Here is a 27,917-nt window from a genome sequence, read left to right on the forward strand (position 1 = left end):
TGGTATTGACTGTGATTTCGAAGCTTTGATTAAACATCTTCATGAGAATATGGTGAAAGCACTAGATAGGTAACGATGGGCGTGGCCCTGGTCAATTTTATCGGGCGCTCACAATGGGTGTTAATTGTATTTTCTAACAACCCCTATTTGTGTGAATATGAGACTGTCCCCCTTCATCTTTTAGGGATAATGTATTTATAGGTAATTTTGGCCCTGGTTCTCAAATTCCCAAAAAGTAACAATCACTTTCTTAGAGTGGAGAGTGGGTTATTGGTCCCCTATTATTTAGGAGATCGCATTTAAATAACCTTTGACTTCTTCCACGTTATTGTGACTCAGGGTCAGGGACACGTCATTCCCACTTTCACGCGCTTTGGGCGAGTTGTCAAAGAAGTTGGTGATGTATTTGAGAAAAGGGTGTCATCTTTAATAAATGGACGGTTGATCTAGGAAACTAATAACTAGATGGTATTATGGACGAGATGTTGTATCCCTTGCATCCACATCACTCTCTTTGACTGTGGATCCTTTAGGCTTTGTTTGAAAGTTTGGAAGGGAAGGGAGGAGAATGCTTACGACACGAATTTTTAAAGAATATTAAAAAATATTTGATTTTTTTTAAGATAATTTTGTATAAAATAATAAAAGAGTAATATTCATTAGTACTATAATTTTAATTTTCATAATACTATTACAACATAAGCTATATTTGGAAAATTTATATAAACCCTTTATCAATACAAATTTTGAGTTCTTTGCAAATTAGAGAATTTTTGGTGTTATAAATAAAACCAATCTGTCAATGAAACAAAGTCCATAATTAATGCGGAAAAAGATATTGATGATGGCGGTTAGAGTTAAGAGATCCCAAAATCTTAAAAATTCTTGAACCAATATAGAAAAAAAGTTTTATAATTTATTTTAAGGTTTGATTAGAATTCAGTATTAACTTGTTTAAAGAAAAAAAATCTAACTCTAGCGGGCTTTGCTTAAGAGACCCATATAATAAAATATAACTAAGTAAAAATAAAATCAAATAAAACTAACTGAGCATAAAATAAAATAAAAACTAATTTGATCTATCACTTGCAACAAATAAGAAAGATTGGTAGCTACTAAAGCTCAAATGTCTTGTATAGTGACTCATTTCAACGGTGATATTTAAAAAGATAAGTCTAGTCTTTATTATTAAATGTTTTTAAGAAGAAATAAAAATGAGATATGTTCTAATTGAAATAAATGACTCAATTCCACAGCTGCAAGAGCACCGTCCTGGAATTTTCTGCAGACTAATTTAGTTACTTGATACTAATGACAATGTTGTTAGAGCATGCAATTTCAATTATGTGAAGTTTAAGCTTATAGATTGGAAGTATTGAAGCCAATAAATTATAGAAAAGCAGCACCAATATGCAGTTATACTTTGAAATGTAAATTGTAGAAAAAAAATGAAGCCATTCAAAAATTCTAGCAAAAAAGATTGGATGACAGTATATTAAAAAATATTTGTTGCTGTCCTTCAAGAAGTATTGTCAATTGTAGATAGCAGAAGGCAAGGGTTTGTTAAAATTCTGTTTTGCAATAGTATTATAGTGGCTATTTGACAACATTTGGTTACTAAATAGCATAAACAATACTCATTTTTAAATTTCTGCTATACAATAGCTACTGCGGCTATTTCACATATTGTACTACTAAACAGTGTATCACAGAAATCACAACGGAAATTTGTCCAAATCCTGCTACTCTATGGCGGTATAGCTCCACTACCAGCTTTTAACAACATTGATTTCAAGGGACACTAGCACCATGGTAGATCATGCAAACAGAGCAACTTAACTAGATAAGATCGGATCATGCAAACAGAGCAGCAACTTAACTCGATAAGATCGGATCATGCAAACGGAGCAACATATATATATCTTCCACAATATCATACAAACAGAGCAACACATATATATCTTCGTTTACTGTGTAGCTTTCACAATATCATATATATCTTCCATTCAAACTTCCAATATCCATGATACCTCTCTAATACAGCTTACATATATACTATCAATTGCCAGTGTCCTCTTTTTTCCAATTTTCTTTCCTCTTGGTGAAGGTGTGGATATGGATTGGAATTGGTTTAAAAAAAAAAAAAGTGGGTTGGGATCACAGGCTGCTTTATATAATATTCATCACCCATCAATACCACAATATATGTTGAAACACAAAATTGCTCATAGATTTAAAAAGCAACAGAAGTTATATAGCATCAAAGAGATCACAGGTCTATTTCACCATATTCAACTAAAAGAAAACAATTGATTAGAGCATATGTATATCATAATGCTTACGTCAAATTTCATACAAGAAAATATGAAAAATATGGAAATTTAATTGTAGAGATCTACTCTGCCTCCTTGGAACAGCTGGAGAGCATCGTTTAATCAATTTATTCTCTTCACAAACACTCTGATTAAACAACCTACATTTAGAAACATAAAAGTTATGAACTCATTGATAATTCCAAGCATAAGGAAAATCAAACATGGAGCACAAAGCACTTTAATTTCAGAGCAGAGCATGAAGAAATTATCCTAATATTGTCCTTTTAGTTATCAAATCACAAATTCTTTAATTTTTTATTCCCGATAAAAGGATGTTTCATAGAATATAGAAGAAAAAGAAAAAGGATATCGACAACAATTATATTGCCTCTGATTCTGAAATCCAACAAAGAAAACCCTCTGAATAGCCGCCATAAGCATCTTAACTGAAGAATTTGCTAAGACTACTTTATATGAGAGATCCGATAATGGCAAGAAATTATATCTAAAATTCTAATAATTTCTCTACAAGCCATGGACCCAAATTGTTGCAGATATCGCACACAACCAAAAGAAATTAACTTTTTTAATATTCACCAAATAGTTTAAGATTTTGATATAGCCAATTTATATGGCATCAGAATCCTCCCGGGTTATTATATGGTCTAGAGATTGGTTCTTGCTGTCCCAATTCCTCAATTAAGAAGTTAAATCTCTCAGCACAAAGATAAATACACATGAATTGTCCACACTTAAAGATCAAAAGCCTCTGACATAAATGAGTATGTTATATAGAACTCGTTCTTGCATTTCGGCAATGGCTGTGAGTAACCAGGCTCTTCCACCGTAAATTTCGCCTCTCCTCTTCCATCCTACTTAACCAAAGCCCTCATCCTCCAATTCTACCACCAAAGCCATATCTTAAACAGAAAATTTCCTCACATTTGGTCAGACTGAAAGAGTGAATTGTATCGTCTCTACATAAGCTTAAGACACCAAATGTAGGTTAATAATTCCATTTCCCCCAATTCATTCATTTCTTCATTCCTTTGATTTAATCATCTTTTCTATGTAAAACAAAACCACCAAAGTTTTCATAATTTTTTCTAACGGATCTATTCATAATTGATATACATATGAATAAACCGATTCTGAGTCAGATTCAAACTCTTCCACAATAGATTAGGTTAAATCACCACAAGAACACCCTATCTTGAAGCATCACAGTATGAACTATTCAAATTAACATATAAATCTACACAATTAAAATTCGTTAGGGTTTATTTATTACCTGTGATTAATTAGAAGCTTGATCGACGAGCTTCTTGTCCCTTCGTTCCATGGCGACATCCCACAAGTCGTTACCGATGTGCTTTGGTCGGCCATGAGCAGCTCTGTGGATGTAATACTGAGCGTTTCCGGCGACACAGAGCATTCCGGCAATGATTCCGAGAGGAAGTACGGCTTCTAACCAATGCAAAGCCATTTTTTTTCTTTCTTTCTCACAATTTTCTAACCTCTTGAACTTCTTCTGGATAAGTATAAATACTCCCAATTTAATGGGCCTAAACACTATTGATGCTAGCCCATAACTAGTCCCCGTACCCCACACTTTCTCTAACAATAAACAATCTTAGTAATTTATCAATTTAGTCTTTAAACTATTAAAATCAATTAAAAATTAAAATATTATTTTATTCAATTATTTAATATGTGTATTAAACTCTTAAAGAACTAATTAGTTGAATAAAAATTAATTTATAAATTTTTTAATTAATTTTTTATATAATTAATTTTAATAATTTAAGGACTAACTTGAAATATTTGTTTGTTCATACTCTAAATAAACAAAAAGCATTTATAATTTTTTATTTCAATTTATACTCTAAACACAACATTTATAATTTTTTTTATCAACTTGTTTATTTGTTTTATTCCAATTTACTTAATTATTTTATTAAGTATTATTAATAATAAAACGTCTTTAAAAGAAATTTTTTTTATTAATCCAACACTATTAATTTTTTATTAATCCAGCACTCGTTAGCATTACCCAAAAAAGTATATATAATACAAATTTATTGTGTATTGTGTATAATTTTTAAAAATGTGTCGAATGGAGTAGTAAATATCATGAATGTCAATAAATTACTATGATCCATAATGTTCAAATTTATTGATATTCATGTTTAATGGATAGTTAAATTAATAATGTGACATCTTGTTTTAAGGTTGACGAAATAATAAACCTAACAATATATGTATCTTGTCAATTAAAATATTAAACTAACTTCTAAAAAAATTAATAAAATAGAATTTCTAGACTCCATAACTATTTAATTAATCATATAATTACACAAAGTTAACTATCTAAATAAAAAATGGCATATAGAATACAGAATGCTATAATGTTTGTGATTTCTTATACACGATCAAGGGTATGCAAGCTGCAGCAGATTGGGACGACTTGTTATTAGATCTGACACAGTTTTATATCGATTCTCGCTTTTTTTTTATACATTAAACAGCTTTAATAGTATATTGGATTCCATTAGCCTCAATCACTCACTTGTGTAGACCAGAGCCATAACTTTCCAAGAGTGTTCAGATACAACCCAACAACATTTTACAGTAGTAATGCAGATTACTCATAATTTTATTTTATCACTACTGAACAAAATACTATTATAGTTGTCATATCTATTAGAGAAACCTTGAGCATTAACAATAAACAAATATGATAAAACTTGTCCCAAATCAAAAGGTTTGCTATGAAAAACTTAAAATATAGGAAGTTCTTCTCCCACCAAAATTCATTCATAATATGGCAAAAGGATTACAGTAAAAACTTTAGTACAAAACTGTGTCACTAATATATATTGTGAAAGGAGTTGAAAGCTAACTTCTAGAAATGATACTTTATATCAAACAGAAATTCTCTCGGGCACTAAATTCTGATATTGAAATAATCCTGGTCAAAGTGATGTAAACGTACGTATCCATCTTCACCTCCACTTGAAAAACTACAAAACAAAAAGAATGTGAGACTGATAAGTAAAAGAAACAGTTCATCTGCTAACTTCTATTCAGGGTTTTTATCACAATCACAAATGTAAATTGTTAAGACAAAAACATTGGTTGTTTAAGAAATAAACTACAAATATTTGTATAATATAACGTCTCAAATCAAATTGTCTCGGGAATAACAGAAATGTTACAGATGTAATTGTACCTAAACAGTAAAATATACAAAGAGGTGAAGGTGGAAAACAAAGGATGTACCTTTTTCCATCAGGGTTAAAGGCCAGTGCATTAATCGGTCCGAAATGCCCTTTCACACCCCCAATTTCTTCTTGAAGAATCTAAACAAACCAAAAAAATAATAAATATGAAAATTAGAAGCCTTAGAGAAGTTGAAATGGTATTGGAAGGAAAAACCAAATCTACCTTATCGTAGAACTTGGCTTCAAATTTGCCAGCACGATGATCAGTAGTTGTAACAGCTGATGCATCCTGACCACCTCCAAGAACCACCTACAAAAGAACACAGGTTAAGGAATAGAGAAAACCATACAATAACTGAAATAATATACCCTGAATAAATGAAAGAGCGCTTCATGCAAAACTATTAGGAAGGAAACTATTTAGAGGTGTATTTCTTTCATAAATTACTAGTAAGCAACTCAGACATGTGAAAAAGAATTTAGTAGTTTATGGAGAGAAAATTCACACCAAGAAAAGAAAAAGGGTCAGGATATTACGAAAACTTTTAACTAGCTTCCAAATAGGACACCTTTATTCAAGGAGTCAAGGGAGACATGAGGTAATTAATCAAATAAAGATGAACAACCAGTATTACTTGCATATATTACCAAGACTATTAATAGGAATACCATGACATGACATAAATTATATTAAGTAATTCACAATACAAAAACATACATGATCAAGGAGAGGCGACATTGCAACTGCATTGACAGGGCGTTCTGTCACATATGTCTTGATTAGAGACAATGTTCTGCTATCCCAAATCTAATTAATAGCCCGAAGATATCCATAAATATTGCAAAAAAGAAAGGAAACTGGTTAGGTGTATTGCAATAATATCATGATAAAAAATTAATTGAAATGATGATGATGGTGATGATGATACCTTAGCAGACTTATCAAGGGAGCCCGTCAGAAAATGTGAGCCATCAGCAGATTTGGCCAGTGATGTTACTGTCTTTTTGTGGCCGGATTCCTTGTCCGACTCCCTAAGTAGATTTCCTGTCTGCATATAAGCAAGTGAAACAGAATGAAGTAATTGTAGTCGGTGGTGATAGTATTACTATTAGCAACTGCTGAGTGTTTGCAAAATAATTATAGGAAATCAGGGCCGACCTCAGAATCCCAAATACGAATAATACAGTCTTCTCCGGCACTGATAATGGTTCTGTTGAGGGGGCCCCATATGGCTCTATTGATTCTTCCCTGAGGGCCCTTAATAACAAGCAAAGACTCCCCAGTCTCTGAATAGAACAAAGAAGCATTGGCATTATTAGTATTGGATGTCAGCAAATTTGCAGAGAGATAAGGAAAAATGTTGCTTACGGTCTGCAGGATCTTTTGCAATGCGTTTGACATGGATTGCTGAAGTGAGTTCCATGAATGGGTCAGTGGTGATAACAGCAAGCTTATCACCAACGGAAAAGTCAACAGACCTTGCAGGGGAGTCAAAATTGAAAGTAAACAATTGCTGACCACTCTGCACATCCCATAGCTTCGCAGTCTGGTCAGCACTTCCTGTAATGAGTCGTCCCGAATCTCCTGCAACCATCCAACCGTCAATTTAACCTACATTTTACAGCATAAAAATACTATCCACGCATTGAAATTGAAGAGGACAAACTTACTAGAGACATCGCAGCACCAAACAGCACCATTATGGCCTCGATAAGTGCCCAGACGTTCACCGTTGTCAGCATACCACACGGTGGGGTTGTGATCTTTAGCGCAAGAAAACAGAAGATCACCATCCCTGTTATACTTGAGGAATGTTAATGGCCTCTCGTGGCCTTTCATCAAAATGGGTCTCATGATTCTTCTCGCTTTGCCTCTCCTTCCTCTCTTAGCTAGCAATTAGGCTGCAAATTACAGTTGCAACAATAACAAATTTAAAGTTCATGGTACCACTCATAATCTTACTAGTATTCATAACACCCAAACAAAAAAATCACTAATATTTACCGTCAAAAAATAAACTTTCTACTTTTTCAAAGAAATAAACTTTCTTATTACAGAAAAAGTATTAATGAACTCTATATACATATCTTGTTTTTCCTTTGTCAAACCGGCATAATTGCTTTTACGAACAACATATTAGCTAACTCAAGTAGGTGCTACTGATTAAGAAAAATTTCGTCTGCGGGTAGGTAACAGTTATTTCTATGTAGATCTACTTCTTTTAGAATTTTTGCATTCATACCTCTTACACTCACCACAAAGACGGCTAAAACTTACAATTAAAAATATTCTCATTAATGCTATTCTAGGGTCTCAATACCGAGTTATCATCATGCCTTGGCTAAAATTGGATGAGATTTGGAGATAACTATTTACCGTAACATAGGGAATGTTCAAAATCCTAATCAGCGCCACTAAAATTGAAGGTGTATAGATACCAACACATGTGATTACATTCAATAGTCCCATATTCTAACATTGAGGTGTCAAGAATCATACAATCAACGACACATGAGATTAAAGAACTGATATCCAACACATATTCTAAATCTACATGACAGTCACATATAGTTACATTCAAGAATTCCATATTCTCTGTTGTTTAACTCAATATTCTCAATTGTAAATTGTAAATCTTAGATTCTACAAACAAGCTTCTATGGTTGCATCTAGGGAGATACATTAAGCAATCTAAAACAATAGAATAAAACAAAAACCAAATCGGAACTGCAGTACAGATTCGTTCTATATTCCACTATGACACAATTATCGAATCCTCCCGCGCACTATGAGAGTGAAAAAATCGTACTGAGATAAAAAGACGAAGAGGGGAACCTGAACGGACTTTCTGGCTGATTGCGGTGGCTGACGATCGTTCTGGCTGCGATTCCCGGCGGACAGTTGAGATCAGTGAGGTGTTTCCGATATTTTCTGTTTTAGGGTTTATGAAATTGGGCCTAATAGAATCCACTATGTAAATTATATATTTTTTTAATTAATTTTATAAATTCGTTTTAATTATTATTTAAAGTGTTAATTAAATAGTTTTCATTTAAAGTTTGAGGAATTAATAATTTACTTTAGGGATATTTGTTGAAAATATAAATAAATAAATTATATTAAGAAATAGTTTATCTAACTTTTTAAGAATTTAAATATTATTGTTTTTAATGCAAAAAAAAATTGAAAAATGTAATATTTTATATTTAATTTTACAAAGATAATATATATTATTATCTAAAATATAGATGAACCAAATAATTTTCTTTGATTAATTATAAGCCTTCATTTTGTAATAATTTTCTTTAATTAATTTTATATAAAAATAATGTGTTGATTTGAATATTTATTAGGTTAATATTATTACTATATCTTAATTATAATGTTATATATTTAATAATATATTTTAGTTAACACAATTAATTATATTATTAATTGTATTGATTCACCTTGATTTTAATCAACTATCTTACACTAACAGAATTATGGGGGATCTTTGAAGGTTTAAAGCTTGCTCTGGAGTTTCGTTTTGAGCAGGTGGAAGTTAACACTGACTAGACAACGGCAGTAGAGTTCCTTTCTAAAGCCAAGATGAAGATAAATAGATCTTCAAGCCTGGAATATCAAATCTTGCTTTTGGTGGATAGTTTGAAGTCCGCAGAGATTGTTTATGCGTGCAGAGAGACGAATGGTTACGCAAATGTTCTTGCTAAAGAAGGTAGACTTTTGAAAGAAGATTGCAGAATGTATTGGGACCCGCCTGATTTTGTGCTGCATAATCTGAAGGAAGATTTAGGTGATGCTCTCTTTGCTAGATCTATCGTTCCATATTTTTTGTTGTTTGGGCTTCGGCCCTCCTTGCTACCAAAAAATAAAATAAAATAAGCCTTCATTTTTTTTCATTTTTTTGATTTCTTGCACCAAGTGTTTCACTTTCATTGGTTCACACACTTTCTACAACATAATATACTATTTCATTCTCTCTCTCTCTCTCTCTCTCTCTCTCTCTCTCTCTCTCTCTCTCTCTCTCTTCTCTTTCTCTTTACTGTCTCTCTCTCTTCAATACATAATTATTGTCATTCTAGATGTTTTTTGAGAATAAATGATACTTTTACATCTATAATATAAGAAAATTTGTTGTTCTAGAAATTTCAAAAATAACCTTTTATTATCTTAGTCTAAATTAATAATTTAGGGGCAAAAAATGTCTTTCGTTGGTTTTTTCCAACTCACTTTTAATTTAGGGGCAAAAATGTCTTTTGTTTTGTTGGTTTCTAAATTAATAATTAAGTTCATATTATGAGCTAGAGCAAATGATAACATAATGATTTAAAGAATAAAAGCAATAAGTAAAGGCACGCATATAATTGTCCTGGTTCCTCTATAACGAGAGTAGTATTGTTCCTTTGGCCCACAAGAGTTTTTCACTATAATCAGCACCTGATTACAACTTACTTAGACACACTAGACCAGACTTCCTTGCTCAATCAAACCTGAAAGAGACTTCTTTGCCTAAACTCACAATTATGGACTTCCTTGCCTAAACTCGCTATTATGGAAGCCTAAACACATTCGTTCATGACTTCCTTGCTCAACCACACCTGAAAGAGACTTCCTTGCCTAAACTCACAGCTCATGACTTATTTGCTCAAACACTCAGTTTGAAACTTCCCTGCTTAAACACACTGTTTGAGACTTTTACAAATTCTAAACAAATTGTTTAGGATTACACCAAGATGTACTTGATATACAATTAGAGGTACGAAGAATTCAGCACAAGCAAATACCTTGTTACTTGAGATTTCTAAGATATAAAAGTGTAAGAAAATCTCAAGTCTACGTGCAATACAACAACTATATATTAAAGCTTATAGAGTGAAATAATTCTTGCAATATCTTATCATTTGTTGTTGTTCTTGTTGTATATTGGTGTTATTTCCTTTGAATATTCAGCTCTTTATATAGATGAAACAAAAGAGACGTTGGAAGCTTACTTGCACAAGTATCTCTGCTGAAGAAGCAATTTCCAAGAGAGAGACGTTGAAGTAGGTACGATAAGGATCCTCAACTCATGAGTAATCTCTTTATCCATTGTGTCTTTCTCAAGTAAGGCGATCACAGGCACACTGGGGTAGACTGAAGAAATCGTGCCAAGCAGTCTTGAGCCATGCGCTATAACCCCTAGTTGACTTTCTCCATAATTCCGGTAGTTGATAAGATGGAGCTACTTTACATAGAGTACGAACCAACACGTGTTGTATTGTGCTTACAACACATCGGAGGTTGAGGCAATATGGCACCGAGGTTCTATTTGAAAATCATATTCTAATTCAATGTAATATGAATTACCTGTTTCTTCTTTATAAGCTATTTAGCTGGGTCAAAACCAAGTTAATTACTAGCTTAATGATCATGCAAACTTAAACAAATGTTAATATCCCCTATTGTTATTTAAGTAGTTTGTTATTATCAAAATCCAAATAGTATGGACATATTTTGTTGCAACATGTCTCTCACCCTTGATTAGTCTCTAACGTGCACCTTCCAAAAAACCTATCATGTCCTTGTGTTACTGGTCGTTTCACACTTTCATTTTTATAATTTGTGCCCTAACCTCGATTCATTCTTCCCTTGCCCCCAGGTTGTGCCACCATGGCTGAGTTCTCCCATCTATAAGAGATTCGCTGCCGATGATGAAGTGTCACATTTTGTTAAATTTAATATAATTATTTGATAAAATAAGAAATAAAATGAATATGATTTAATTTGTCATTAATATTAATATTACATGTTAAATTTGAAATTATTGTATATCTTTAAAAGAGGATAATTTTTTAATTAATTATAATTTTTTTAAAATATTATTTAAATAATATTATTCGTGGATATTCGATAATATATGCAGGTATTTCAAAATTCATGGATTCTCTTGTGATAGAAACATACGTGGATATAAAGCGGGAATGTCGAAAGTCATGGATACCCTTTTGACAAATATAATAACAAACATAGAGCGGGTATAAATATTATATTTATCTAACGATGTATGTAACGAAAGACCAATACCCATATTCGTGGATAAAATTGATTGATGGGTGACAAGTGAATGAGATGACTTTTACTTTGATAGAGTTTAAAGATTTATTAATTATTTATTTAGTGTTTTAAATGGTATGATTATGGACGTCCATCAATTATGAGATTTCATATTGATTTTCTAATTATTACATATGTCTTATAAATATGACTGATATTGTATTTGAAATCCACACTGATAATAAGAACAATACAATATTACTTCTCTCTTTCGTCTCTCCTCTTATATTATATTGCTTCTTAGCACGAACCTCTGAGACTTAGAAGGTACTATTATTTATTTTATTTTTTCTTTTATATTATATATTTTATATGTGTTATTTATAAATATATTGATTAGAAAATGAAAAGGAATGTCAATGATGATTTGTATGCATCATAAAATAAGTGCATCAATAATGTTAAACAATCGTTTTTATAGTTTTTGAATAGCTAATATTTATTGATAAATATCTATAATTAAAAACTTATATGTTTCGTTTGGAAGAGATGTGAGAGAAATGAAAAAATTTAATTAAATAATAATTTTATTTTATTTGATAGTATTTAGAATTTAATAGTGACTTCATTCTCCCAAATACAACAATTTATTCTATTTCATAATTTTATTTTTTATTTTTATTCTGATATTGGGTATTATATTTTTATGACATATCCAAGTAAAAAACAGATTATTAATTTATTAAGATTGACAAATACTTATTTTATAATTGAATGTTATTAATTTATTAAGATTGACAAAATTAATGTCATTAATTTAATATTTATTTTATAAGGGAATGTTAATATAAGGGAAAGTTAATATAAGGGAATGCTAGTTTGTTAATATTGACAATTATTTATTCGATAACTAAATGTTATCAATTTATTATTAATTTGTGTTATTATAATTAACTAGATGTTTGCCCGTGCGATGCACGAGGTAGTCATATAATTTAGTAAAAACTATGATTAATATTACAATGTGATAAATCAAATTAAAATATGTTTAAAATATTATTTCACTTTTATACGATGTCCGGTAATTTCATTTCTAAGAATATTGTGCATCCCTAACTTTTGCGGAAAAAAAAAAGAGTAAATGATGACATACTTTAAAAGAAAAATATCACATGAATTCATGCTTAATATCACACACCATAACAACTCAAAAAAACATAAGAAACTTATATGAGAATGCTAACGAAAGTTGTGGTTCCTATATCAACACTAATAATTATGTATCAAAATATCATACATTACAGTGTCTTGAAAAACTCAACCATCAAATCATATATAGATAATTTTTTATTCATTGAATAGAACTATATTAATAATGATAAAATCAATTCTAAATTGTTATATAAAGAATGGATTTTATTAAATTATGATGCAAAATACTTTAGTGGCCAATTTTTACGCGGTGGTTTGTTTGGTAGAACCACAAATTACTAACAAAAATAATAGTAATAATTAATGGTGTTGGTAAGGAGCTTAATTATTAATTAACAATTGTAACTAATAATAAAAAAACATTATATTTTAATTGTCAATTAAGATAGAAAAGATATTTTACGTCTCCGCAAGAGCTCTGAATTATTATGGTCACATTCCTCTAGGAACAAGAGTGCGAAAAGAAAAGAAAAAAATCGAAAAATATATTTTAGTAATTGCATTATGGTAAAACACACTGGTGATATTGGTAGGTGCACCATGCTAAAAACACACGTTCTTGTGTGTTATAACATTTCTTACATATATGGGGTTACAATCTAGTTTCTCTTAAAACAATCAAAATGTGATAAAAGTTTCCCTCACTTGATTTTTGAGAAGCTGTGAAACCCAAACGGCAGCACGAATTCATATTCCTCCACCGTTGTTCCTCCCCTGTCAACTTTAATCATTTTCTTCCGCCATTGAAACACTAACACGCGACTCCTTTCAACTAACCAAACCCTAACTCCAGTATGTGTTTAACAATGTGGGCTGAATTACCTCAAGACATCGTTGAATCGATCTCCAAAAAGTTTATAATCTATGCCGACTATCTCCGATTCCGATCTGTATGTCGCAAATGGAGACTCTATGCTCCTAAAATCCCTCTCCATCTACCCACTCAACTCCCATGGCTCGTGCTTTCTCACCATTCCTCCTTTAACCTCTCAACCAACAAAATCCATCAACTCAATCTCGCTCCTTATTCCTCTAACCAAACTCTTGTTTGCGGTTCTTCTCATGGCTGGCTCGGTTAATCAAAGAATGAATAAAGTTGATTTTTGTTGAAGAAATAATATTAGTAACAACATTACAACCTGTTGCTAAAGTTGTTGTTATAACTGCTGTTGCTAGTTGTTATTATAACTGTCGTTTGAAAGTGGTGATAATTGTATGATCCGATCTAATACATTAATTATCATACTTTTGTTTATAATTTTTGATATCTCACCCCTTCTGCTAATGTTTTCCTTACCATGGGAAACAGACAGGTACTCAAGATAGCGGTGGAAGTTTGAAGTGATTTTATGAAGTCTTTAGTTGTTGTTAGTCGAGTTGGTGTCTTGCTCTGATACGTAGCACTCAGGATGGGATTATGATTGTATTTGTTGTTTTGTTGCTGTGTTATTATTATAGTTGTTGAAATCCAAGTTGATGAATAAAAGTAATTAATGTTGTTTTAAGTTGCTTTTAGTTGAATAAAATTATGTATGAATTATAATTGTATGATCTGATCTAATATATTAATTATCATACTTTTGTTTATAATTTTTGATATCTCGCCCCTTTTGCTGATGTTTCCTCTACCATGGGAAACAGACAGGTACTCAAGATAGCGGTGGAAGTTTGAAGTGATTTTATAAAGTATTTAGTTGCTGTTAGTTGAGTTGGTGTCTTGCTCTGATACACGGCACTCAGGATGGGATTATAATTGTATTTGTTGTTTTGTTGCTGTGTTATTATTATAGCTGTTGAAATCCAAGTTGATGAATAAAAGTAATTACTGTTGTTTTAAGTTGTTTTTAGTTGAATAAAATTGTGTATGAATCATAATTTTAAAATTGTATATGCCGAATGTTATGTATCAAAGATAAATGAAATACAAGTTGTTTGTGGTTTTAAGTTGAAAATGTAATGCCTCATGTTTGATGTTTAAAATTTTATGCACTCTGATATTTATTATAATTACCGGGTAGAAAATGGGGTGTTACAAAATCCTTATGGTGAACGAAGTGTTGGATTTGGCTAAGAGAGAGCAAAGAAGTTGCTTGGTGTTAAAGGTGGATTATGAGAAAGCCTATGATAGCGTTAGTTGGAATTACCTAAGATTTATGTTCAACAAGATGGGCTTTAGTGCTGATTGGATTAGGTGGATGGAGGCATTTGTCTTTAATAGTTTCATGTCGATGATTGTGGAGCATGAAGGCCATATTGAGAGGGTTCGAGTTATTTTGATTAATTCGGTTCGTAGTACTATCCCAATTTATACTTTTTCGTTCTATAAAGCTCCGATGAAAGTGGTTAAAGATATTAGGAGGATTCAAAGCAGGTTCTTGTGAAGAGAGGTTAAGAATAGAAGGACCGTTCATTGGGTTAGTTGGAGTTCTGTGTCTATAGAGAAGAAGTGGAGGGCCTAGGTATTAAGGATATAGAAGGCATGAATAAGGATCTATTGATGAAATTCTGATGTTAAGCATGAGGAGGTGGACTTGTTCGCGTGGTCTAAGGAAGCATATGAAGAGTTTTCAGTCATTTCTTGCGTCTCAGCTATCAATAATAGATAAGAGTTGACAAGTGGTGGTGTCGGTTGGAGTGCATGAAGCTTTATCTTTCTCTGGAATATGAAGGTTCCGTCAAACCTCAAGTTGTTCGGTTGGAGATTTTTGTTGGAAAGACTTCCAACTAAAGACCAACTAGGGAGAAGAGGTGTCGTGGTATAGGGAGAAGTGAAGTGCCTTCTGTTTTAGGGAGGAGGAATCTATCAATCATCTGTTTGATTGTTGCTTTGCGTCTAGAAGGATTTGGGATAAGGTTGGCAGTTGGCTTGGCGGTTCGTTGACTCTTTCAAATGAGGAATTGAGGTCTTTCCTTTTCAACTTTCATAAGGTCAAGGATAGAGTGAAAGATTATCAGTAGGGGTGTCTGGCTGGCGGTAGTGCGAAACTTATGGCTTATGTGAAACACTATCATGTTCAACTGCAAGGTTTTCAGTTTCGATGATTGAATGTCAGTTATTATTTTTGTGTCTTAAAAGTGGTTTAGTGCTGCTAAAATTTCCTTTGTCTCCTGTAACTTTCATCTTTGGAACACTATGCCCTTGCTTTAGAAGGTAAGGATAATGTTTATTGTTGGCTCCGAATCGAAGTACCTCTTGTAATTGATCATGTGGTTTTTTAATAATATCATTGCTTATTAAAAAAAAAGGCATGAATGAGAGATTCAAATATATCAGGTTTAGAAATCTGTTTGCAATACTTTTGGACATTATTACAATAGACAAGCATAGAATTTATAAGCCTTTAGTAAACTCTTCTATTTTTTTACTTCTTGATAATATGAACTTTTTTTTTCTTTAAAAGTCTCCAAACTCAACCCAATAATTCCCTCGGTGGGATGATTCTTCTATGCCAAAAGAATTCCTAAATATACTCCGATGAATGAGAATAAAATTGTTTAGGTGAACATCAACTTTGTATCGGTTGTGTAATTGCGGTTAAATAGCTGGATTGAGAATGTCATTGAAGCGATATGAACCGGTCAAAACTGGGAAAACCGACGATTTAAATGCATTTTTTATTTTAAAAAACTAAAACAACGTCTTTCGACTTTTTTAATGAAAAATAAAAATAAAATAAATAAAAAATAAAAAAATTGTTGCAAATGCGATTGATTTTGTTACCGATGATTTTGATATTGAAGGAGATCCCAACATTGAAACAATTTTTTTTTTTGAAATTAAATTTAGTAGACAATGAAATTATTTTTGTTATAAAATATTCAATTAGATTATGTTGCGATTAAACTTTTGTTTGCAGTTATATTTTAAATTATGAACTTGTGAATTTATTTATAATATGATATTTTCAAAAATTTTAAGTGCTAGTTATATTTTGTAGAGATTGAATCATCCGGTTCGACATATTTTATACCTATTTAATTTTGTTATAACGACCGATCTATTCAACCGAGTTATCCGATTTAATTTGGTTTAGTCATGCAGTTTGACCAGTGACTCAGTGCTTCGACCACTAAACCAGTGACCCATTACCCTTATCGATTTTATGTCCGGTCCGATTTTTTAAACATTGATATTTTCTCAAAGTAATAGATATTTAAGAATCCACCTTAAATTTAAGGTAAAGAAATATCGGTTGAACATACACCTATAAAAATGAAAAAAAAGTCACTTGACCATGGAAAAAAAAGTCCCTGTAATATAGACGTGTTTTGATTTACATTCCTATAAAATAAAGTTTTTAAATTTTTTTCTTAAAATATTAAAATTCTAAGTCTTTTGCCTACGAGATGACAAAAATTATGCTCTGTAATTTTTCTTTTTTGATTTATCACCCTGATTTTTACACCCTCAGAGGTACCCAAAATTATAAGAATATTTTTTTTAAATGGATACATCAAAACACGCGCGGAGATAATTCACTATTAATCCTAAATTTAAAAAAAGAAATTCACACATTTGTTAAATTTTGCTTACTCTTAATTAATTTTTCTAGTTCTTTTTTTTTTTCCACCAATAGTGCTATAGTTAAGTTTTATCCAAGATCCGGTCCAAGATGTATTGACCCACATTTCACCGAATTTTCAAAATCTAAACACCGGTTCTCACGGTTCATGCAGATAATATCCATTAGCCAACTCGAACCGGCCTATAGAAACCACCTATAAAATAGCACCGCTGTTCTAATTTTCTACTTCTTCCGACACAGACTAAAACAATCTCGAGTAATTGTCTCTGCTAGGGTTTCACTTCTTCATCTTTTCCTCTTTCTTTCTGCAAATTCCAATTCAAAAATTCCAACTCAAAACACTCAATTAAAGTGAACAGAAACTAATTTGAACTCTGAATTTGAACTTCACCGTAAATTAATTAGAAAAGATGATGATGGATTTGGAAGATGAAAATGAATACGATCAGCAAATGGATGAAGAAGATGATGAAGAGGAAATTACTCAAGAAGATGCTTGGGCTGTTATTTCAGCTTACTTCGAAGAGAAAGGTTTAGTTCGGCAGCAACTTGATTCATTCGATGAGTTCATCCAAAATACTATGCAGGAAATCGTAGATGAATCTGCTGATATTGAGATTCGACCTGAGTCTCAGCATAATCCAGGTCACCAATCCGATGTCGCAGAGGTAATAGTTTGCGCAGGGTGTACGCTTCACTTACCTGTTTAAAATAATCTCTGAATTGTTGAAAATTAAAATCACTTTTCTTTTATGATATGTAGCAATGTTGCTGTTAATTTGATTTCGGTTTTGTTTGCAGTTGATTTACAAGATAAGTTTTGGTCAGATTTACTTGAGTAAACCTATGATGACAGAATCTGATGGAGAAACTGCTACATTGTTTCCTAAGGCAGCTAGATTAAGGAATCTTACTTATTCAGCTCCTTTGTATGTTGATGTTTCTAAGAGGGTTATTAAAAAAGGACATGATGGTGAAGAGGTCACTGAGACTCAGGATTTCACTAAAGTTTTCATTGGCAAGGTGCTCCTTACTCATCTCAGTTATAATATTCTACATGTTAAAACGGGGTGTTTAGAAGAGTTAATAATTATAACCAATTATTATGTTATACTAGTAATTAAGTATTTAATGTTTGGGTTTATCTATTAAACTAAACGATGTGCCCTATAAGAAGTTATTTTCAGTATATTAGGATTTGAACAATAAGCTTGAAGTTCTTTCTACTTGGACTCTTTGTCATTTTTAGTTTATTTCAGTTATAAGCTATCACTAGAGGCCTTTTTGTTTTGAGTTATTAGTTGTTGGGATGTTATTAGTAACATTTTAATCGGTTGAGACTTGAGAACAATATCGGTCGGTGTTGACGGAAAACACGGGTTAGGTTGCCAATAAAATTATTTCGCTTAGTTCCGTGATTTGGGGCATTTTGCTATATCAAACAGTTTCATTTAATGATTATACACGGATGGATAGTTATCAATTATATTGTACTTATTTTGTAGTTTTGTCAATTTATAAATAGGATTTTACTTTAGAATTTCGTAACAATTGAGAAAATGTCGGTTGGAGTTGACAGGCCAATGAAATTATTTCTCCAAGCTCCGTGATGTGGTGTATTTCGCTATATCAAGCAATTTCATTTAATGACTATACACAAATGGATATCTAGTTATCAATTATAATTTTTTTTTGAATGAAAGGGAAAAATATATTAATTCAAAAAAACCAATCAAGTACAAGGTGATAAAAAAGATCCAACCCACAAAGAACCTATATCATAAGGCTAGCCCTATGATTTCTAATTTTCTTAGAATTCCAACCCCTATACACTATACAATTAATGATTTTATCATAAGTATTGCTATGATAAGGTTATCAATTATAATTATATTGTACTTATTTTGTAGTTTTGTCAATTTATAAATAGAATTTTACTTTAGAATTTCAGAACAATTGAGAAAATGTTGGTTGAAGTTGATGGAAATCACATGTCAGCTGGCCAATGAAGTTATTTCTCTAAGCTCCGTGATGTGGTGCATTTCGCTATATCAAGCAATTTCATTTAATGACTATACACAAATGGATATCTAGTTATCAATTATAATTATATTGTACTTATTGTGTAGGTTTGTCAATTTATAAATAGAATCTTACTTTAGAATTTCAGAACAATTGAGAAAATGTCGGTTGAAAACGGAAATCACATGTCAGTTGGCCAATGAAATTATTTCTCTAAGCTCCGTGATGTGGTGCATTTCGCTATATCAAGCAATTTCATTTAGTGATTATACATAGATATATAGTCAATTATAATCATATTGAACTTCTTTTGTAGTTTTGTCAATGTAAATAAGATTTTGAGTTATTTTAAGATGTAGGTGTGGTGAAGGGAAATATAGTTGGATTGGACTTTTGAGTGATGTAACTAATATTTTTTGTTGTTGTTAGGTTCCTATAATGCTCCGGTCTAGTTATTGCACACTGTATCAAAATTCGGAGAAAGATTTGACTGAGCTTGGAGAGTGTCCATATGATCAAGGAGGATATTTCATTATTAATGGAAGTGAAAAGGTTCTCATTGCTCAGGAAAAGATGAGCACCAATCATGTCTACGTCTTCAAGAAGAGGCAACCTAATAAGTATGCTTATGTGGGTGAAGTTCGGTCCATGGCAGAATCACAGAACCGACCGCCTAGCACTATGTTTGTGCGCATGCTCTCTCGAGCTAGTTCCAAAGGGGTAAATGAAAATCGTTATATATTTGTTTTTTTGGGTGTATTTTGTGCTATGTGGTGAATCACTTTCTGCAGATGTATGTTGTTACAATGTCTAAGTTTTTGCATTTTTATTTCTCCCAGGGTTCTTCCGGGCAATATATTCGAGCTACTCTTCCATACATTCGAACTGAAATTCCTATCATTATTGTGTTTCGGGCATTGGGATTTGTGGCTGATAAAGATATTCTCGAACATATATGTTATGACTTCGCGGATACTCAAATGATGGAGTTGCTCCGTCCTTCCCTAGAAGAAGCATTTGTAATACAAAATCAACAGGTGGGTTTTGCAGCTGTTATAAATTATTTGCTTACAGTCAAAATTGTGATTGGCTGTCCAGATTTTATATTAGTTTCAAATGAGGTCATAGTACAACCCCAATTTTCTGTTTAGACTGTTCAAAGGATGGAATAGCCTATTTTTTTTCCTGTACTCCATATATTTTATAATCAAATTTAGGCCTAGTTTGGATTAGTTTATAGTTTACTAGAGTATTTCAATATATGAAAAACATTTAATTTCTAATCCATACAACAAATCTTATAAGGTTATAGGTGTCTGGATAGAAATTAAATGAGAGAACTTTTTGAAAAATATTGAGGTACAAAAGTCAATTTAATCGAATTAGAGAAGTTATTTGTTTACTTACTCATGGTTATCACACCATTATTTGAACCTTTTGAACCTTTTTTCTAGTAGTACTTGTTGAAAAGTTTATCAAAACTAGCTCTTATTTAAGTCTCATGTTTACATGTTCTAATTTAAATTCTTTACTTCTTTTACATTGCAATATTTCCTTATCTTACTGCATTGCCTTTGCCTTTGATCTTACTACATAGCTTTTGCCTTTGATCTTACTGCATTGCTTTTGCCTTTGATCTTACTGCATTGCTTTTCTATATTGTGTCATATGTTTTTCCAGTTGCCTTTTTCTCTCCCTATAAGTTTAGATGATTCATAACTATTCTCTTTAGGTAAATATGACATTGTTTGATAAACAATTTTCTTCTTGTGTTTTGTATAGAGATTTTATTTACTAAAATATTAATTTCACGCCAGGTTGCACTTGACTACATTGGAAAAAGAGGAGCAACCGTAGGTGTAACCAAGGAAAAGAGAATTAAGTGAGTTGAGTTGTATTTCTGTAAGAATAAGAATGATTTATTTGCTCCCATCGTGAAGTAATTGTTATCCAAATATTCAGGTATGCTAAGGACATCCTTCAAAAGGAGATGCTTCCACATGTTGGTGTTGGAGAGTATTGCGAGACAAAAAAAGCTTACTATTTTGGGTAAGTTCCTAACATGTCTTATCTTGTTTAATTTTTTAGTATTTATTATACTATATTATACTAATCAAGTAATCATTGCTCATCAGATATATCATTCATCGACTACTTCTGTGTGCACTTGGGCGGAGGGCTGAAGATGATAGGGATCATTATGGAAACAAGAGGCTGGACCTGGCCGGTCCTTTACTTGGTGGACTCTTTAGAATGGTTTGTTTCTCCGGTAATTGATATTATTTTATTTAACTAGTCTTGTGATTTGTTTTTTTAATTCCCTGTTGCTATAATTTGTGATGCAGTTATTCAGAAAGTTAACTAGAGATGTCAGGGGTTATGTACAGAAGGTTTGTTTTACTTTTATAGCACATGTTTTTGCATTATTTATTTTCATTGCCTATACCCTTCTACCTCATGAATGGTGCAGTGTGTTGACAATGGGAAGGATGTTAACCTGCAATTTGCTATTAAAGCAAAAACCATCACAAGTGGACTTAAATACTCACTTGCTACTGGTAATTGGGGGCAAGCAAATGCTGCAGGTACTAGAGCTGGAGTGTCGCAGGTATGATTATGCACTATTTTTTTGCTTCAACAGTCGTCCCCATTCTCTTCTAAAGAGGAAATGAAACATTAACAACTTAACTTATTGTCTTTCTGTTTTAGGTGCTAAATCGTTTAACTTATGCGTCCACTTTATCACACTTGCGAAGATTGAATTCTCCCATAGGACGTGAAGGTATTTGCTTGGCTTATGCTATTCAAGCCTGACCCAACCTTCAACAGTTTCTTCACTCTTGTGCATTGTTTGCATAAATTTATAAATTGATACAATCAATGGAATACAATAATATGTCAATGATTTCTTTAGAAATTTAGATTCACAGGTCTGACACTATTGTTTTTTTTTTATAATAAATAATATTTGTTTAAGTTGTATTTTTATTGTTTCTCTTCTATTATTTCAGGCAAGTTGGCCAAACCCAGACAACTGCATAATTCACAATGGGGAATGATGTGTCCGGCAGAAACACCTGAAGGACAAGTTAGTATTTTTCTTTGCAAGCTTCTTGTATCACTCCTTGTTTTATGAGGAACTCATCTATCTCGGTGGTATTTATGAGTGTCATTGGGCTATTATTTAGGCCTGTGGACTGGTGAAGAACCTGGCCTTGATGGTTTACATAACAGTTGGTTCAGCAGCATATCCTATTCTGGAGTTTTTAGAGGAATGGGGTACAGAAAATTTTGAGGTGCTTGTGACTTCCTGCATAACATTAATTTGTTTCTTTCTCTATACTGTTTGTGTGTAAATTTGCTTATTTTTCTCCATGTAGGAAATTTCTCCTGCTGTGATTCCCCAAGCTACAAAAATTTTCGTAAATGGTTGCTGGATGGGTATTCATCGTGACCCTGATATGCTGGTTAGAACATTGAGAAAGCTGAGACGTCGGGTAAATTTTACTTGTCTGATGTTGTTTTGATTTTTTTGACAGCCTAAAATATTGTGCGTGTTTGAAACTGTTGACAAATAGCAGCCCCCTTAAAATAATGATATTGCAATTTTTGTTTGTATCCCTATGTAATCAGTACGCAAATACTATTGTGTGCCTCAAGGTCATTGCTTACGGAAGTAAAATAGAATGTATTGGAAAAGACTGACATGAACTGCATTAAATGATGTATTTTTCAATAAGTGTTTATATTTCTTGATTCATGTTTTCTGTTTCATGACCTCTTAATGAGGGCCATTTAGCCAGGCCTTATTAGCTTGATCTTTTGGCTGAGATATTTGGCGGATGAACTATTCTTACAAGATAAACGGCAAAATAAGATTTTTTAGCCAAAAAGGAAGAAGAATTATCATCCATTTATTTTTTTCTGCTCCAAAACACTAAATCCCAAAACAAAGTCAGATGTGATTGCTTGTTTAAATTCCAACTCATTTTTATAGAAGTATTTATCACATTACATTTTAAAGAGGAGATCATCATTGTTTATAATTATTTATTTGTTATATTGTTATATGTTTTAGTTGTAGTTTAGTGCTGATGGCTTTCATGTCGTGCAGGTTGATGTTAATACTGAAGTTGGGGTTGTTAGAGATATCCGTCTTAAAGAATTGCGCATATATACAGATTATGGTCGCTGCAGCCGTCCTTTATTCATTGTGGATAAACAAAGGCTTCTCATAAAAAAGAAGGACATTCATTCTTTGCAACAAAGGGTAAGTAGCAAGTAGTTACTGTAGTGCATCTGAGGAGTCATTGTTGTTTCAGTAATTGCTTAACCTCTTTTTACATTTCTTCAGGAATCCCCTGAAGATGGTGGATGGCATGATCTTGTATCCAAGGGATTTATAGAATATATTGACACAGAAGAGGAAGAGACTACTATGATTTCCATGACTATTAATGTCAGTACTATAATTCTAAATTTGCAGCATTATATACCCTACAAAAATACACAAGTATAAATCATGAATATATATGTCAATATGAATATATGTAACAGGATCTTGTTCAAGCAAGGCTCAATCCAGAAGAAGCATATTCTGATACTTACACTCACTGTGAAATCCATCCATCACTGATTTTGGGTGTATGTGCTTCCATCATACCATTTCCTGATCACAACCAGGTAAATATGGTATTTTGATGTGTGCTCATTTTGATTAATACACACTATTAATCTTATCTTTGGTGGTGCAATCAGTCCCCTCGTAACACGTATCAGTCTGCAATGGGAAAACAAGCAATGGGAATATATGTTACCAACTACCAGTTTCGAATGGTATTGTTCATTTGTTTATATGATTAAAAGTGTCTACTGGGCTATACTTGATGCTGGATTCCACTTGATGCTTTTGCTTCATTGCTTAGGATACCTTGGCCTATGTATTGTACTATCCTCAAAAGCCACTTGTCACTACGAGAGCCATGGAGCATCTTCATTTTCGTCAACTACCTGCCGGAATTGTAAGTTTTGACCTCCTTTATTTACATCATTGTTATTTTGTTACTGATTATGTGTTCTAATATATTCTTCTCTGTTGCCTTAGAATGCCATTGTGGCCATTTCATGTTATTCTGGTTATAATCAAGAAGATTCTGTCATCATGAACCAATCATCAATAGACCGTGGCTTCTTTCGGTCTTTGTTTTTCCGTTCATATAGGTGACTTTGCTGCCCCAATTGATTAAAATACACTCCTTTTTTTTTATTTTGTGTGTTTGTGATTTTTATATGATGTGTTGTAACATTGCTTATCTTTTACAGAGATGAAGAGAAGAAAATGGGAACCCTTGTCAAAGAAGATTTTGGTCGGCCGGATAGAGCTAACACCATGGTGAAAATTGTCTCCTCCTTATATATGTTGATTTGCTATTTGGTAGTTTATAACCAGCTTTTGTTTTGCAGGGTATGAGGCATGGTTCTTACGATAAGTTGGACGACGATGGTCTTGCTCCACCTGTAAGCATACATTTTGACAATATTCTGAATGACATGTGCGACAATGAAATTGTGCACTAAATGTAGCAATTTATTACTATGAAACAGGGCACCAGAGTGTCTGGTGAGGATGTTATTATTGGAAAGACCACTCCCTTATCTCAGGAGGAGGCTCAAGGGCAAGCCGCTCGTTACTCAAAACGTGATCACAGCATAAGTTTACGCCACAGTGAAACTGGAATTGTTGATCAAGTAAGTTGTCATAAATATTAACTTTCATCGTTACAATTCGAGTTTTTGAGCCTATACTGTAAAACCTTAATGAAAGGAGGTTTTTAGCTACATAATAAGAGTGGAGAGGTTTTTAGTAACAAAAGAAGAGTTACATTCCGAAAGCAAAATGATTACTGAAATGAAAAGCATATTAGTCTATCCAAATCCGGAATTCTTGGCGTTATTTTTTTTGCTTCCGCTTCTGGATTTATGTATTTTCAATTTTGTAGGTTCTGTTGACAACAAATGCTGATGGGTTGAGATTCGTTAAAGTAAGGGTGAGATCTGTTCGAATACCACAAATTGGTGACAAATTCAGTAGTAGACATGGTCAGAAGGGGACAGTTGGTATGACTTATACACAAGAAGATATGCCCTGGACTGCGGAGGGTATCACCCCTGATATTATTGTCAATCCACATGCTATACCTTCTCGAATGACAATTGGTCAGCTTATTGAATGTATCATGGGGAAGGTTGCAGCCCACATGGGAAAAGAAGGAGATGCGACTCCTTTTACCGATGTTACAGTAAGTAGCATTCTTTAATCACATTTTCTTTATTTTAAATCAGATGATAATTAGAAATTTTAAAAAACTGCATACATAACAAGCTTGTTTCAACTGCTCATGTTGCATCTTTTAAGCTGATATTACTCTTTCACTCAAATACAAAGTATAGCAATATGCATTGTGCCATCCGGACCCGGTATTAGAACTATGAACCTAAATATAATTTACCTGAGAGAATACCACGTGTTTATAATTTTGATAATTTTTACTATTGTAAACCAGGTGGATAATATCAGCAAAGCTTTACACAAATGTGGGTACCAAATGCGTGGTTTTGAGACAATGTACAATGGTCATACAGGGAGACGTCTCAGTGCAATGATTTTCCTTGGCCCTACTTACTATCAAAGATTGAAGCATATGGTCGATGACAAGATCCATTCTCGTGGACGGGGTCCTGTGCAGATTCTTACAAGGCAACCTGCTGAGGGGCGATCACGAGATGGTGGTCTTAGATTTGGAGAGATGGAGCGTGATTGCATGATAGCCCATGGAGCTGCTCACTTCCTAAAGGAAAGATTGTTTGATCAAAGTGATGCATATAGGGTCCATGTATGCGAACGCTGTGGGTTGATAGCTATTGCAAATCTGAAAAAGAATTCTTTTGAGTGTAGGGGTTGCAAGAACAAAACTGACATTGTTCAGGTGAATGATCATTTATCTTGTCTTACACTTTATTCCATATTCCAGTTAAGGGTGTTTTCTCTTTGTGCTGAATTATTAGTTTCTCATTTGCCTTTTGTTTGTTTATGCAGGTTTACATTCCTTATGCTTGTAAGCTGCTCTTCCAAGAGCTAATGGCTATGGCCATAGCTCCCAGAATGCTTACTAAAGAGATCAAGTCTATAAAAGACCAAAAGAAAAAAGGAGCATGAGCATGTTTGAGAAAAACCACATGTCTTATTCTATGCGGACTTCTTTCTCTCTTGAACTTCGGATCACACACTGTATCTGAAGATGTATTAATTTGACTTTCCTTGCTTTCTCAAGACTGATAAACGAAATCAGGAGCCTCTCGAGTGTTGGGAAATGTAGTTTGAATGACGTTCCATTTATAAGTCAAGGATTTTAACTTACTATACATAAATAAATACCAGAGAAAAAGCATGTACCCCAGCAGCCTCATCAATACCTTGCTTTTCACATAACATTTGGCAACGCAAATTACATGAGAATGTATCGATTGAAAAATTTAGCAGGACTGTGTACTTTAAGCTCGTCATTCTAAAGACCTGCCCTCCTTTTGTATCCTTTGAAGGTAGGACTGGTTCTTGTAAAATGGTGAATCCGGAACTTTCTGATATTCACTTTTTACTCATTATTCTGCTGCTGAGTTATATTTGTAACTTTATCATCATATATTAAAAGTGTATTTGAGCTTCTTTGTTTTAACTAAACACAATATTCTAATTTTTTATTGTGATGTTTTCTTATGAATTGAACTATTTGAGTTTTTTTAATGATGTACTCGGACCTTTATTGATGTACTCTAAAATTAAAAGATTAATGATTCATTAAAATGCTAAAGATTAAAAGTTAATTTTCATTCTTATTAAGTTGCGTTAATTATCGTTGACTTTTATATTCAACCTCAGTTTCAACTGTTTTCGAATGCGACAAACAAGAAAAGAAATATTTCCATATAACTTGTAATTTTCAAAAATCATGTCTATCAAATTCTTGGAGTTACTTTTCGCTATAAAATGAGAATAATGTTCCTTTCAAACCCAAATTCCAAATCTCAGCATGTTAGGCATTTGCAAGTTTCAATTTTTTATTAGCCCTTATTCCAACTACCCTTTTAATCAAGTAAAATTTTAATAGACCCCAATTAAAATTCTGTTTTAAAAATATTTTTGATGACAAGCGAAAGCAATTCTAGATCGACACTCGTCTATTCTGAACTATTATAGAAATAATCATATATGTGTATTAAACTGTAGTGTTATGATATCAACGTACCACAATTGATAAGAAAACGAATCAATATATTTTTCTAAAATACATTTGAATACTTTTACACTTTGATACCACTGAAATAGGAAGCAAAAATTGAATAAGTCAATTTATCAAACACTTGGTGTGCAATAAACACCAAGCTGATTTTCCTTTGTGTGGAAGGTATGAAAAATCAATTGCAATTGTTTAGATTGCAATTATCTTAACAAAACAGTATGAAATACTTCAACACAAACACAATTATCAGTATATGAAATTGCACACTAAATAAATTATCAAAT

General features: G+C 32.5%; 3 protein-coding genes across 4 annotated transcripts; 1 reads left to right on the top strand and 2 right to left on the bottom strand.

Moving 5' to 3' along the window:
* Positions 1–2,232: 2,232 nt before the first annotated feature.
* Positions 2,233–3,837, bottom strand: LOC131596643 (NADH dehydrogenase [ubiquinone] 1 alpha subcomplex subunit 1). The gene is made up of 2 exons (XM_058869365.1): positions 3,607–3,837; positions 2,233–2,473 (listed from the first exon to the last, which is right to left on the bottom strand). The coding sequence occupies exon 1, from the start codon at positions 3,799–3,801 to the stop codon at positions 3,613–3,615; it is 189 nt and encodes a 62-aa protein (XP_058725348.1). The 5' UTR covers positions 3,802–3,837; the 3' UTR covers positions 2,233–2,473; positions 3,607–3,612.
* A 1,258-nt stretch (positions 3,838–5,095) lies between these two features.
* On the bottom strand, positions 5,096–8,507 carry LOC131594206 (eukaryotic translation initiation factor 3 subunit I-like). 2 transcript variants are annotated; one of them, XM_058866292.1, is made up of 9 exons: positions 8,376–8,507; positions 7,211–7,441; positions 6,909–7,124; positions 6,699–6,826; positions 6,469–6,588; positions 6,258–6,347; positions 5,763–5,849; positions 5,598–5,677; positions 5,096–5,338 (listed from the first exon to the last, which is right to left on the bottom strand). In XM_058866292.1, the coding sequence occupies exons 2-9, from the start codon at positions 7,392–7,394 to the stop codon at positions 5,263–5,265; spliced, it is 981 nt and encodes a 326-aa protein (XP_058722275.1). In that variant the 5' UTR covers positions 7,395–7,441; positions 8,376–8,507; the 3' UTR covers positions 5,096–5,262. The 2 variants fall into 2 exon arrangements, with proteins under 2 accessions (XP_058722275.1, XP_058722276.1); XM_058866293.1 differs by having other exon boundaries at positions 8,386–8,499.
* A 9,022-nt stretch (positions 8,508–17,529) lies between these two features.
* LOC131596644 (DNA-directed RNA polymerase II subunit RPB2) lies at positions 17,530–27,059 on the top strand. Its single transcript, XM_058869366.1, has 25 exons — positions 17,530–17,982; positions 18,116–18,337; positions 19,766–20,056; positions 20,176–20,373; positions 21,154–21,218; positions 21,299–21,385; positions 21,472–21,592; positions 21,682–21,726; positions 21,807–21,944; positions 22,046–22,118; positions 22,348–22,424; positions 22,525–22,632; positions 22,717–22,833; positions 23,451–23,606; positions 23,691–23,795; positions 23,894–24,019; positions 24,095–24,172; positions 24,262–24,357; positions 24,441–24,556; positions 24,659–24,728; positions 24,800–24,853; positions 24,941–25,084; positions 25,336–25,635; positions 25,900–26,322; positions 26,433–27,059. The coding sequence occupies exons 1-25, from the start codon at positions 17,725–17,727 to the stop codon at positions 26,550–26,552; spliced, it is 3,588 nt and encodes a 1,195-aa protein (XP_058725349.1). The 5' UTR covers positions 17,530–17,724; the 3' UTR covers positions 26,553–27,059.
* The last annotated feature ends 858 nt before the right edge of the window (positions 27,060–27,917 follow it).

The sequence above is a fragment of the Vicia villosa genome, linkage group LG4 (genome assembly GCF_029867415.1).
Source record: "Vicia villosa cultivar HV-30 ecotype Madison, WI linkage group LG4, Vvil1.0, whole genome shotgun sequence".
Classification (NCBI taxonomy): Eukaryota; Viridiplantae; Streptophyta; class Magnoliopsida; order Fabales; family Fabaceae; genus Vicia; species Vicia villosa.

Bases quoted from the DNA above. Each gene is read 5' to 3' on its own strand.
- LOC131596643 (XM_058869365.1), bottom strand. From the start codon at position 3,801: ATGGCTTTGCATTGGTTAGAAGCCGTACTTCCTCTCGGAATCATTGCC.
- LOC131594206 (XM_058866292.1), bottom strand. From the start codon at position 7,394: ATGAGACCCATTTTGATGAAAGGCCACGAGAGGCCATTAACATTCCTC. The intron at 7,125-7,210 runs GTAAGTTTGTCC...GGATGGTTGCAG, and splicing joins TTGGTGCTGCGATGTCTCTA to GAGATTCGGGACGACTCATT. The intron at 6,589-6,698 runs GTCGGCCCTGAT...GCTTATATGCAG, and splicing joins TTCGTATTTGGGATTCTGAG to ACAGGAAATCTACTTAGGGA.
- LOC131596644 (XM_058869366.1), top strand. From the start codon at position 17,725: ATGATGATGGATTTGGAAGATGAAAATGAATACGATCAGCAAATGGAT. The intron at 22,633-22,716 runs GTGCTTGTGACT...TTCTCCATGTAG, and splicing joins GGGGTACAGAAAATTTTGAG to GAAATTTCTCCTGCTGTGAT. The intron at 26,323-26,432 runs GTGAATGATCAT...TTGTTTATGCAG, and splicing joins ACAAAACTGACATTGTTCAG to GTTTACATTCCTTATGCTTG.